Source organism: Leopardus geoffroyi, chromosome D1, assembly GCF_018350155.1.
Source record: "Leopardus geoffroyi isolate Oge1 chromosome D1, O.geoffroyi_Oge1_pat1.0, whole genome shotgun sequence".
NCBI classification, from domain to species: Eukaryota; Metazoa; Chordata; class Mammalia; order Carnivora; family Felidae; genus Leopardus; species Leopardus geoffroyi.
Genome location: NC_059329.1, coordinates 1,551,622 through 1,565,272, shown reverse-complemented (window position 1 = coordinate 1,565,272; position 13,651 = coordinate 1,551,622). Strand labels below are relative to the sequence as shown.

The following is a 13,651-nucleotide window of genomic DNA, read 5'->3' as shown; positions in this document are numbered from 1 at the left end:
ATTTCTCCAAAACTGCTTAATATTCCCATCTTTAACTGTAGGCAAAGAGGCATGGCCATACTGGAGTTTAAGCACTGAACTCGTTAACAAGCCATTTTGATTACTACAGGTATGGTCTCAACATTTCTCATCAGCAGAGACAGACAACAGAAAAACAGTAATTTAAGCAACTCACCAAATGACTATCTTCCCTGGCAAACGCCAACCCAATAATAAAGCTAACTTCCTTTTCTAATATGTAGACTCTGATCATTTTAAGTCCAAATAGATAATTTCACATGGTCCCTTTTTCTATGTTGTCTTATTTTCAGTGTTTTAACTTAGTTTTACTGGCATCTGAAGAGCTGAATATTCAGCCTTTCATGAAAGCACACATCCATGGGTGAGAGGGAATAATTTATTTTATGTAAATGGGAAAAAAAGGTGGTAAAGTACAATAAAATATCATGAGTTCAAACTGATGCGAATAGATGATTTAATAAATACATAAATAGGGAAGAGACAAATCTTACAGAAGAGTTTCAAATAATATTTTCAAATACTCCTTGTGCTAAAGGATCAAGTTTAGTCCTTGCCACCCCACTTAGAAGGTGAGCCACACTCAGTAACCAGCTTCTAAAGAGAACGGGAGGGAAAGTGGGAAACAGTAACTGTACAGTTACTATCACACTGGAGAAACCTGGCAAATACCACCACAATACTCAATGAAGGTGAACATCACCAATGACGTCATGTGGTCATTGTGTACCCACGGACAGGATGTGATGTGATGTGACAGGCCCTTCACTCTCTGCTCTTCCTTCCAAATGTGGACAACCAGGTCTAATCATGAGAAAAACATCACAAAAAAACCCAGACTGAGGAAGAGTCTACATGACATGTGACCAGTACTCTTAAAGAATGCAAGGGTCGTGGAAACAAAACACAAGGGGAAACGGTCACAGGGCCGAGGAGACTAAGGAGACATGATGACTAAATGCACCCTAGATCCGATCCTCAAACACAAAGAGGACATTAATGATTAAACGGGTGAAATCCACATCAAGTCTGGACGTTAGTTAATATTAATACACGAGCCTCAGTTTCCAAGTATGGACAAATGTACCATAGTAAATAAGACGAAACAATGGGATGCTACCTTTGCAACTTCACTGTAAAATTATTTTAAGGCTAAAAGGGTTTTTTTTTTCGGTAATCTTAAGATTTTTTAAAGGGCAATTTTGTTTGAAAGAGAAAATCATCCCAGAGCCCCTGGTTGGCTCAGTTGGTTGAGCGTCCAACTCTTGGTTTCAGCTCAAGTTATGATCTCACATTTTGTGAGTTCGAGCCCCGTGTCAGGCTCTGTGCTGACAGCATGGAGCCTGCTTAGGATTCTCTCTCTCTCCCTCTCTCTCTGCCTCTTCCCTGCTCACACACACTCTCACTCTCAAATAATAAACTCGAAAAAAGAAAAAAAAGAAAAAAAGAAAATCCCTATGTGTTTCCATGGTTTCTGTTCTCATTTTCAGACCAGTGAAATTCTCAGGCTCTGCTCCAAACCTACAGAATCAGGAAGCTGGGAGTAAGGGTCCAACACCAGTGTTTTAACAAGCTTCTAGGTGATTCTACCACACATCAAAGGCCGAGAAGTGGACTAGATGATTCTTCTATATATCACAACTATTTAGTATCTAATGCACATTTAAAAGTTAAGGACACTGGGTAAGAACTAGAGAAACGTGAATGAAGTATGGACTTTGCTGAAAAAATAACCTATCAATATCGGTCCACGAGTTGCAATAAATGTAGCACACTAACCTAAGATGTTAACAACAGGAGAAACGGGGCCAGGTTTTCAAAACCATCTTTACCGTATTTATAGCTTTTCCGTAAATCTAAAACTATTCCAAATTAAAGTTTATTTTAAAAACTAAGATCGCATCTGAATCGCAGACCTTACCTTTGTGTTTCCCGCCAGCTCTCTGCAGCTGTCTAAGAAGGCCTCCGCTTCCTCGAAGAACCGTCTTCAAGGCTCTCAGACCCCAGTCGTAATGCTGCTGAGGCGTCAAAAGTTCCCTTAAAGAGACATGGAAATCACAAAGCACTGACAGCCAGAAATTACTTTTTCATCTTATTTGAAGAGGTAACCACTGACACATAGAAATGGGTACTGATACTCCATTAATCTATATAAAGGAGCCATCACAGAAAACGATCACTCCAGAAAAGTGTTGAAGACGGATGACTCCCAAGGATCAGGACAACCGTGTCATGACCTGGCCAATCACCTTCATGAAGACACTAAATGACAAGTGCCTATCACCTTTACTCCTAAACTCTCTACTCCAGCCCTGTGGCCCTCGGTTTCTGGCACTCCAGTTATCTCGTAAGTAACGTGAACAGAATGTTAGGATGCCCAGAGAAGCCAGAAGCCAGCCGCTATTACTAGAAATACGACACGAGAAAAACTGGAGGACTCCCTCCAAAGGACAGGTTTTAAGGAGTCTGCGGATTTGTTCAATTAGCATCATTTAGTTGGAGCTCCCCAGTGAAGCTATTTTTGCAGAAAGGAAGTCAGATCAAATTGATGGCATTGAAGGAACAAGTAGTTTTCAGTGAGATGTGTCCTTATTCACACTAAAATCTTCCCTATCGACACCTTAAGTGCAATACAATCGCCAATATGAAAATCACTGACAAACGTGAAAAATGGTCATAATCGATCCTCGGAACCAAAAATTATACAAATATTTAACACAGGAAAACTCACCTGGATAGGTTGAAGATAGCTACCAGTTTTCTGCCCAGGACTTTGGCCTCTTTGAAGCCCTCCGAATAGAGAATGACCTCAGCGATAAGCTCGTTGTCTGGGCAGGACATGGCAACCGGCCTGAAAAGCTGTTTAAGATTATCAGGCAGCTTCTGTCTTCCTCCGTAACCTTTTCCAGCAGGATTCATGGTGATAAAAATCCCAGAATTTGAATTGATTTCCACCTGAAATATTAATTTACAATATGGGCACCAAGTATCTGTAACTATAAATATAAAAATACACTGCCAACAGATTTTTATTGTGCATACTTCGACACACAGATCTTAACACTCGGCAAAAGGTAAACGCTAATGAGCTAAGGATCTCCCTGCTCGACATACAATAACCGCCTTAGGAACAGCGGCATTTACGGAGGCCCTTTATAATCAGTTCTGTGAGGCCGGAACTTCGGAGGTGGTGACTCGCGTGCCCGTCTGCTCCTGTCTGTGTTTACCACAAGCCTCCTTGTATCGGGAGACGACACAACTCTGACCTAAAGTAAGTAACGGTTTCTGTCCTCCTGCAGCTTACGGTCTACGAGTCTACGACCACGGTATGATCGAGGCTGTGGCCGGGCAGGGCAGGGCAGGGCAGCGTATCATGAGAGCACCTCGCAGGAGCGTTTTCCACGGCACACTTAAAGCGAAATCAGAGTGCAGACAGTGAATGGGCAATGAGGTAGAAACACCTGGAGGAAGAAAATCTGGCCATAAAGGAGACAAAAGAGCAAGAGCAATGAATGGACAGGTAAGTGAGGGGAAGGTCTGCTTGTGTGTTCATCACATCAAATATTACAGTATTATTACACGACATACGTTATTAAAGAGGACAAGATGCAGTGCTGTTAAAGGCCAGCGACGAGCGGGCAGAGGAGGGAGGGCTAAGTCCTCAATACAGAGGACACAGGGACGCGGCCCCGGCAAGTGGGCAGGTTAGTGTGGACCGGGAACAAGGACAACCCTTTCTTTGTAAGAGGAGGAGAGGAGAAAACAGACTCAGCGCGGAAGAAAGTCAGCTGTCACAGCACAAAGGTAGAAACGTAATAGTTTCTCGTTTCCTCATGAAGAGTTTAAGCAACACGTGAGTAAGCTGTTACTAAATGAGAACCGCTCTTCCTTCCTTGCCCTGCCCTGAGAAACCTGTGCTGTGAAGACACTATGTGGCTCAGCGGGTAACTTCACAGCTAACTTGCAGTGTTGTCAGCGCTACACTTCCATACACAGATGCTCACGCTCTCCTGACAGGAGCGTGGATCTCCTCTGGGGAAAAGGGAGGAACAGAAAAACAGCTAAGTGCTTACTGTTCAAAGATGCATACAGAATAGTAATTAAAGGGGCACCTGGGTGGCTCAGTCGGTTAAGCGTCCGACTTTGGCTCAAGTCATGATCTGATGGTTCATGGGTTCGAGCCTGCATCCGCCTCTGTGCTGACAGCTCAGAACCTGGAACCTGCTTCAGATTCTGTGTCTCCCTCTCTCACTCTCTGCCCCTCTCCCACTCATGCTCGCTCTATCAAAAATAAACGAACATTTAAAAAAATCTTAAAAAAAAAGACTAGTGATTAAAAACATACGCTTCCAAATTAGACCCGAGTTCAATTCGCAGCCCCACGGCTTACTCCCGACTCACCAAGCTCTGCTTCCCCATCCATAAAGAAGAAAAGCACAACAGTACCCATGTGGAAGGGTTACCAGCATGAAGTGAGAGCATACACAGGAGCACTAGGGTGCCAGCCCGGGGTGCCAGCCCAGGGTAAATGCCCAGTAAACGCTAGCAGCATTCCCACAAACACGCAGCACTCGAAGTCTGAAGGTGAATGGTGAGGTGCGACCAAAATAGGGTGAGAAACCTCGGATGATTCATGGGCAAAAGGGTTTAACAAACAAGTCAGAAGCAGGGATGCCAGGAGAGATAAAGACAGAGCGTTTGCCTGAGTGTGAGTAATGCGCAGTCTCAAAGAATACTTCAACTCTTTCAATTCCCAACACGTGCCATACCTCCTTGCCAAGCAGCTCGCACACGGTTCTGTGGTTCTTCAGGGCATCCTGGATGGTCTGGATTTGCATGGACACTGCCGACAGCACAGACTCCTCCAGTCTATTGAACTCATCAAAACAACCCCAGGCCCCACACTTCACCAAACCAACAAAAATCCGTCCCATTGACTTCACATCGATGCCCTAAAAAATTACAACAAAAATTACATCCGTTAAAAACTAATGAAGATCTCTAAAAATAACTGAATACTTGGTCACTTAGTGAGCAGGTCATCGTTTCACCCATCTCTCTCTCTTCTTCGCACAGGTTCAGTAGCTACACTTTCCAGGGGGGTTTCAAAGAATAAACAAAGGAACTCATGTACAAGTGTTCTGCGAAGGACACAGAACTAAATAGATACAGGATTCTTAGCTATTCTTTATGTTAAAATAGAAATCCTACACAAAATGTTCTAAAAACAGTAATTTCAAAATTAGTTTACTTTTTTCTCTTTTCTGTTCACTCTTTTCCTTCCTATAATAAGCATTTCTGCACCCTCAAATCTTCATTCTGTATTTAAAATTATTTGCAATAGTTCTCTCTAGAAAAGTTCGGAGTCTATATTATCTGCAGCCTTTCTCCATGTTGCTTTTCAAACAAAACAAATTCTGTTTTCAAGCTACCCAAAAGCAAAGTGATCTCAAGATAGAGTATTTCATATGTAAGGACATGAAAACTAACCCAGACTCATAACTAACACACTACTATATAGTTTACGAATGATTTCCTCTACCTCATCACAATTAAAAACTAAAACTTGTCTCCCGAGAAGTCCGCCCAGGGCCTTCACCGACTCGGTCTTCCCCGTGCCTGCCGGCCCGTACGGGTTCCCGCCCAGGCCCATCTTCATGGCCTGCGTCAGCGTCAGGTAGCACTTGTCCGTCAGCGGCGTGTAGACCAGCTTGGGAGCATTGCCCTACACGAGGGAGAGGGAAAGGGTGAATGCTCACGCTGTACTCAACGTCCCACACGTGTCCTTGTGGCACTAGCTAAAAAGCTGTTAACAGAGAAAAATACCCGAAATACTTTTTTAGGGAAAGAAACTTTTTAAAAGCGCACAGCGGTAAAAACTAAACTTAATTAATCTCAGGCATGTGGTTTATGCCTTCCTCAATTAATATACAGTTAGGTTTTCCAAACATTCTCTCCGGTTCTTGATAATGGTACAGACATACTGCTAAGGCGAAAAAATCCAAAACTATATGATACGATAATCATCCTATTTTGTATTTTAAAATTCGTGTAAATTATTTCCCTGAATCTTATGATCTTTTTAAGTCCGAACAACTTTGGAACTCCAACGTTATTATTTTGAAAAATGCCTGTGAAATTACTAATTTTATCTCATCAAAGAGGTCTCAAGATTTCTCCTAAGTCTTCGGGAAAATAGAACCAATCCCAGTTGCTGTTTATAGGGCTTTTCTTCAACGGAGGTAGACACAGACATGGTCTCCAAATACATTCCCTTCTTGAAGGAGCCAGCTGGCAACTCTCCTGATGTGCACTTATTAACCCAACCGTCAGATATATTCCGAAGACTGACTCGTGATGGGACATGCAGACAGGATGCAGCGGGGTGTTTTGAGAACAGATTCCATGAGCTAGGTTGTCTGTCTGTTTGGAAATTCTTCTATGGCACAGACTGAAAACGCTCGGCATGTGAGACGGCGCTAACCACGGCCTCGCGTGGGGCCCGGCCGGGCTCCTTTCGTGGGATGGGTCTTCCACCCTTCCCAGATTGAAGGGAGAGCCCAGCTTCTGTCGCAATGCAGTACAACCCTGCCACTATTTTAGATTTTCTACCAATATTTCTCCAACATAACGTCTTCTTAGTTATGATGAAACAGAAAAAAACAGTCACAGACAAATATATCCTTCAAAGTTAGGACTCAAATAAAATTCTTCCATACAACAGCAAATTTCCGTTAAGATAAATAATTTTTAATTGAAAAAATGAAACACTTCTGCCACGAGTCATACCTGGTACTCATAAGTGTACTGAAGTTCACAATCCACCATTTGAATATAACAAGTATGATCACTTTTCATATAAAATCTGACTTGTTTTTTCCAGGCCCAGTCTTCAGTTGTATGAACCTGAACTTGGTTTAAATGCTTTACCACATCAATGTTATGAATGATATCAAGAATCAGTGCTTTAAGTTTAAGCTCCAGAAGGCCAGACTCTGTATGCAAAGTAAAATGTTTGGAGAAAATGTTAGCCTGAGATTTCTGTATTCAGTACGTACATACACAGAGCTTCAAAATGACTCTAAATGTTAATTTCATGATACAAATGAATGACACAATAATGTAACAAATTAAACCGATGTCAAATCCACCAGTCAGAAATAAGAATTCCCCTGCCAAGAATAGGACATCAAATTCAGTGAGAGTGGGCTGCGGTCCCTTACACCAGAAGCAAGCACACCCCATCCGGCTTTTCCCTGTGAACACAAGTGTAAGACACGGCCAATGGGCACTCAGCTGCTACTTGAGAGTCTGAAAAGCAAAGAGTATCAGGCCAACTGGGGAAGATCAGAATTAGACATGTCACCAAACCAGTGGCGGATTTACCCTTTTCTTTTGATCTCTCTGGTCTCCCCAGGCCTGCGCCAACGCAGCCAGAAACCTGGACTGGCACAGTCAGGCAGACTCCCGGGGAGGGCCCGGGGCTCAGGCGTGAGGAACAGACAAGGAATCTGTTGGGGGCTACAGCATTGGCCCCGGAGACTGAGGGGGCTAAAACCCTGAGGGAAGGGAACCTGCCTCTGAAATCAGAGAACCTGGGATCCCTGGAGACTAGGACAAAGCCCACGTGCTCTCCTCCTCTCTCTTCTCCCACCAACTGCCCCAGGACACAGACACAGTCACAGAAAGTGAGCAGGTCAGGGCATAGGAACCCCAGCTTTCTGGCCAGGAGAACAGAAAAGGAGCCCAAGAAAACCACCAAGCACAATGAAGAGCATGGAGATGGAGGGATGGGAAAACGACCCTGGAAACTTGTTTAGGATTGCTGGGCTCACCCCCAAACAAAGCAGATGGCACCCTAACCATCAAAGCAGGCACTCTGAGAACTGGCCGCTAGATGGCGAACACGTGAAGCCCATCTCAACAGTGCTGCAAAGACTTCATTTTTGAAGTACAGTTGATTTATGGTGTTGTGACCGACTCAGGAGCACAGCATAGTGATCTGACATCTTACACATGACTCAGAGACTCTGGAAAGAGAACTGGCATCAGAACCACAAACCACAGAAGGCTGGCTGGCACGTGGGGCCCGAACCCAACATCTACTGCTAACAGAAAATATCAACACTGTCTCAAGGACTGACAAGACCCAGACGCTCATAACACCATGTTGAAAACGTCCAGGGTATCATCCCACATCATTCAACATGCAAAGAATAGGGGCGCCTGGGGGGCTCACTCGGTTGTCTCCAACTTTGGTTCAGGTCATGATCTCATGGTTCATGGGCTCGAGCCCCGCGTTGGGCTCTGTGCTGACAGCTCAGAGCCTGGAGCCTGCTTTGGAATCTGTGTCTCCCTCTCTTTCTGTCCCTTCCCTACTCAATCTCTGTCTCTCTCTGTCTCAAAAATAAACATAAAAAAAGTTAAAAAAAAAAAAAAAAAAACATGCAAAGAACCAAAACAATCCTAATTCACTTACGACAGCAGAGATGAAATAAAAACATTCTCCAATGAAGGAAAATCTGTAGGAAAGAAATCACAGCCCGCAATCCTGCTCTAAAAGAAATGCTGAAGGATGTCCTTCAAAGAGAAGGAAAACGGTACCCGAAGGAAGCTTGGAGCATCAGGACGGAGGCAGAGCGACAGAAGCGGTGAGCACCCAGTTAAGCACAACAGACTGTGCTTCCCGGTCCTTAAAGATACACTCCATGTTCACAGGCAACAATGTAACTCCGAGGTTTCAGAGTATGCAGATGTAATAAATGAAACAATTACCACACAACTAGAAGAGGACAAGGAAATTAGTACGGGGTAAGGTTTCTACACCCGTTTTAATGAATCACCAATTCTAAGTACAATATTAAAGAATGTACATTGTAATTCCTAAACTAACCTCTGAAACAGATGACTGATAGTCAGAAACACGACAGATAAGATAAACTAACAAAAAAAGTTCCAGTAACCCAAAAGGAGGCAAAAAAAAATGGAACATTGTTCATACCAGTGCCCCCTGGATCCTCCGAACTCGTATCGATGCTAGTATAGTGCTCTAACTTAGTCACCAGCTGGGTTTCGATCTGATGAAGACTATGGTCTTGGATAGCATTTTCCACATCTTCAGTGAACTTAATCTGCTCTGCCAAACACAGTATCTAATGGATCAAGAGAAAAAATATTTTACAGGGTAAATTTACCTAGAAACATTTTATAAATGTAAGGGAAGACACTTTTCTGGATTTGCACTCACCTGCGAGGTCTATGGGCATGTGTCACTGGCACCTCAAACCGCACGGGACCGCATGGCCGCAGGGAAGCACCGTGTGCTGCCACCAAGCCCACCACCGACCCGCCTCCCACGACCCTCCCACACACCTGGGTTCCGTCCTAAGACCCACCAAGCTCATGCAACCCAAGACGTCTGCCCTTTCTTCTCTGCACTCTCCCCTTTATAAATGGCTTCTTTTCAAGGACGCAAGGATACCAGCGTATGATGCGTTCCATCTAGTAAAATGGTAATATTCTAGCGTTCCAAAATAATCTCAGTATACTACTGAAGTGTCGAATTTCCAAATTCTAACTTTTTAAATTAATTTATTAATTAATTTATTTATTTTGAGAGAGAGAAAGAAAGCAAGAGAGAATCCCAAGCAGGCTCTAGACTGTCAGCACAGAGCCTGATGCAGGGCTTGAACTCACGATCTACGAGATTATGACCCGAGCCTAAATCGAGAGTTGGACGTTTGACCGACTGAGCCACCCAGGAGTCCCTCAAAATTTTATCTTAAATTAAGTTGCCGTAATGTTTCATTCTAATACCCATAAATAGAAACTAGGTATGGATTAAGACAGAACCTTTATATTTACAAAAAACATGAAATGGTAACACTAGTTGAAAGGCTTTCTGGAACGGTACCAATCTACCATGGCTACTGATAAAGCAATTATACATTTAAACGCTAACCTTTGACAACTTAGAGTCAAATTCTTTGATACAGTTTTTTTTTTTTTTAATTTTTTTAATGTTTATTTTTGAGAGAGACAGAGTGCAAACAGGGGAGGGGAAGAGAGAGAGCGACACACAGAATCCAAAGCAGACTCCAGGCTCTGAGCTGCTCTGAGCTGTCAGCACAGAGCCCAGCACAGGGCCGAACCCACAAACCACGAGATCGTGACCTGAGCTGAAGTCGGACGCCCAGCTGACTGAGCTACCCAGGCGCCCCTTGATACAGTTCCTAAATGAACACAGAAACTAAAGACATGAAACATCATCACATAAAAACACTAGACCTGCTGACCAACTACTATGGAAGAGTGTTTTTCTGGTACGTACTTTTCAGTACCCAGATGAATATCATATGTCATCAAATTTAGTCACCTCAGTATACATTTTATGACTTACCAGAGCAGGCTAAGCTGTGTGTTACTGTATTCACATATCATCAAACACTGTATAAATATCATTGTATATGCAGCATTAAATATCATTCTTTAAAGGAAGAGTAATTCTGTCTGGGGCAAAATCAACCCTCCCAGATTTGTAGGACAAACTCATTAGCGTCTTTTATCAGGTGTAAGGAGAAACATTTAAGAAGATCCAAATCTACTTCTGGAGAGAAGACTTTGCTTTGAATTTCCGTATGAAAATGTTCACTTGCCACCCCCAAACTAGTACTCATACACAGGAACCTCCTTTCAGACACCACCACTGAATTTCTGTGTTATAAACGCACGTCAATAATCTCAACTTTTAGCAGCCTGCTATACGATTTCCACAGGACGCTACAAAAGGGAGTCAAGATACGGTCCAGGCTAATCCTGCAGTCATGCTACCATCAGGATATGTGCACAGGTACTCACGCTATTAATTGCCCAAAATGTAACCATCACTGACAGTATTTTGCCAACATTGTACAATTTAACCTGCAAAACAAGTTGGCAATGTTCCTTTCATTATACCCTCTTAACGCGGGCCTAGAAGAATCAGAGTATGCTGACAAAAGCAGTTTTTGAACCAAGGTCTGTGAGATTCTTTCCACTCTGCATGCTGTCTCCTTCCCAGAGCAGAAAGTTCCTTGTCTACATTACCTGAGGTCCTTACAAAAATGCCTTTACAGAAGTGAATGAAGAGTATGTAACATGGGAATGCAAAATGGTGCAGCCACTCTGGAAAACAGTGTGGAGGTTCCTCAAAAAACTAAGAATAGAACTACCCTATGACCCAGCGATTGCGCTACTAGGCATTGATCTACAGGATACAGGTGTGCTCTTTCGAAGGGACACGTGCACCCCCATGTTTACAGCAGCACTATTGACAATAGCCAAAGTATGGAAAGAGCCCAAATGCCCATCGATGGATGAATGGATAAAAATGTGGTATATACACAATGGAGTATTACTCGGCAACCAAAAAAAATGAAATCTTGCCGTTTGCAACTACGTGGATGGAACTGGAGGGTATCACGCTAAGCAAAATCAGTCAGTCAGAGAAAGACAAATATCATAGGACTTCACTCATATGAGGACTTTGAGAGACAAAACAGATGAACATAAGGGAAGGGAAGCAAAATAATATAAAAACAGGGAGGGGGACAAAACATGAGAGACTCTTAAATATGGAGAACAAACTGAGGGTTACTGGAGGGGTTGTGGGAGGGGTGGGGGTGGGCTAAATAAGTAAGAAGCATTAAGGAATCTACCCCTGAAATCATTGTTGCACTATATGCTAACTAACTTGGATGTAAATTAAAACAATAAATTAAATTAAAAAAAAAAAAAAAGAAGAGCTCAAAGACAATAAAAGAGTACCTAACAGCCTGCATCAGGTACATGAACTCGGGTGCACCATTCAATCGCCTACATAAATGCTCTTGAGACAAATTTTTTTAAGCATTAACTGCTAAGACACTAGAATACTTGGTTTGGGTTGAAAATGAACCATTCCTACTGGTACTTGTCCATGTTTGCACGGAGATAATGAACTATTCACAGCGTCCACCGTCCACACTGTCACCTGGCCGCTCGAGAGCCCTGAGGTCAGCTGAGGGCTCTGATCGTGCAGCCCGGTTTCCTCTGCCCGTCTCTCCCGTGCATCTCTTCACACGAGGGTCATTCTCCCAGTCCATCGCTATGCAATCCTTACTTCTGTGGAGTCGTTCACCTTTTGTCTTTTAGCCTAAGTTCACTTAAATCCTACCTGGAAGTCGACAGGAACAGGGAGCATTTTCAGCAGTAACACAGCAGCTTACCTTTGACTTTGCAACGGCATTATTATTTGTTGCTGATTACTCTTAAGTTTCTCTAAGAGCTTAACGAGAATTTTTAAAACATATTTTAGTTTGACTCAAAAGGCTAGAAAGCACCGAAGAATGAAAGATAAAATGGCTAAGAATCTACAATGTTCCAAGATTCCTATCTAAGGTCTCATGCTTCAAAAGAACCAACATGAAACTTCTGCCAAAGCTACCACATGCTTTAGCGTGGAAAGAAACCAACGCTGAGCAGGGCAGATTTTCCTGTGAGAGATCAGAGAACACCTCAAGGCCCGCCCTTCACAGGCCCCAAGAACTAAGTCCCGGGTGCCCTTCGCTGGGAGGCTGAGCCCCAGCCAGCCAGGAAGCAAGCCCTGAACGACGCAGGGCACTGAGCGCGGGTCTTAGCACTACGCTCGGGTGAGACCTGGAACACGTTTCACACGATGCAGATCCACGGCTGGTGTTTCAGGTGGGCGTTCCTGTGACCAGCGAGCGCGTGCACCCTGGCTCCCAGCGGCCGGCCGGCACTCTGGCTCAGGGCCCAGGCCGGATCTCTGACTTGCACCGCCACCCCGCCAACCTCCTGCCAGCCCCGTCTCCGGGATGATCCCGCGAGAGCAGCAGGGACAGTGTTGCGGATTCCGGGCCTCTCCATCAACGACGGGCTAATCTTCGGGAACCAGAGCACTCCCACGTGACAGACCCCCTTCCCGCTTCATGCCCCACCGGCCCGTGCTGCTGGGCTCTCGGCATGCCTTCGGCGTGAAGGCATCTGAGTGACAGCAAGCTGACGGGGTGGAAGAGAACGTGGCCGCCAAGCAGCTCGTCCGGCACACCTCACAGCTGACGGAGTGAACACGCAGAAGCGAGGCAGCTGGTCGGTGCGAACCGCCGGATGAAGAGCCGCCTGCCGTGTGACGCCCTGGCCTCCCTCCGCCCCAGACAGAGGCCGCTTACCTGTGAGGGGAACAAGGACGGGTCCACGGCACCTGGAGGACTGCGTGCAGCAGTGACACATTCCGCCAACAACTGTTTCAAGGTCTGCTTCATTTCCATGGCTAAACCATTTAACCAGGTCTGGAAACAGAATTACCAATGACAAACGCAGTCGTAAAACAAACACCTACCCTGTTGAGTGACCCTGTTCATTTATCTCAGGAAGCAGGATTACAATTTCTTACTGCCCCTCATACTCCCAAAGTCGTCTTACAGGACATACTTATTTTATTAATGAAAGATTTAAATAAGGAAGAAATCAATTTTTTCACTCCTGGGGATCATGGTTAAGCGTGAAAACCCATACAAGTGTAGTCAGCCACTATCATCAACTCTACAAATGACGGTACTACAAGCAACGTAACCCCATGGTTTCATCATTCTAA

General features: G+C 44.3%; 1 protein-coding gene across 15 annotated transcripts in view; it reads right to left on the bottom strand.

Moving 5' to 3' along the window:
* The window catches only part of DYNC2H1 (dynein cytoplasmic 2 heavy chain 1), a 347,379-nt gene that overhangs the window by 278,227 nt on the left and 55,501 nt on the right, over nt 1–13,651 (bottom strand). For all 15 annotated transcript variants that reach the window (XM_045486606.1, XM_045486612.1, XM_045486608.1 and 12 more), the window contains exons 30-36: nt 13,227–13,346; nt 9,020–9,170; nt 6,808–7,013; nt 5,561–5,743; nt 4,788–4,970; nt 2,750–2,973; nt 1,940–2,055 (exon numbers count right to left, since the gene is read on the bottom strand). In XM_045486606.1, the coding sequence (XP_045342562.1) occupies nt 1,940–2,055; nt 2,750–2,973; nt 4,788–4,970; nt 5,561–5,743; nt 6,808–7,013; nt 9,020–9,170; nt 13,227–13,346 (1,183 nt within the window). The remainder of the gene's footprint in view (nt 1–1,939; nt 2,056–2,749; nt 2,974–4,787; nt 4,971–5,560; nt 5,744–6,807; nt 7,014–9,019; nt 9,171–13,226; nt 13,347–13,651) is intronic.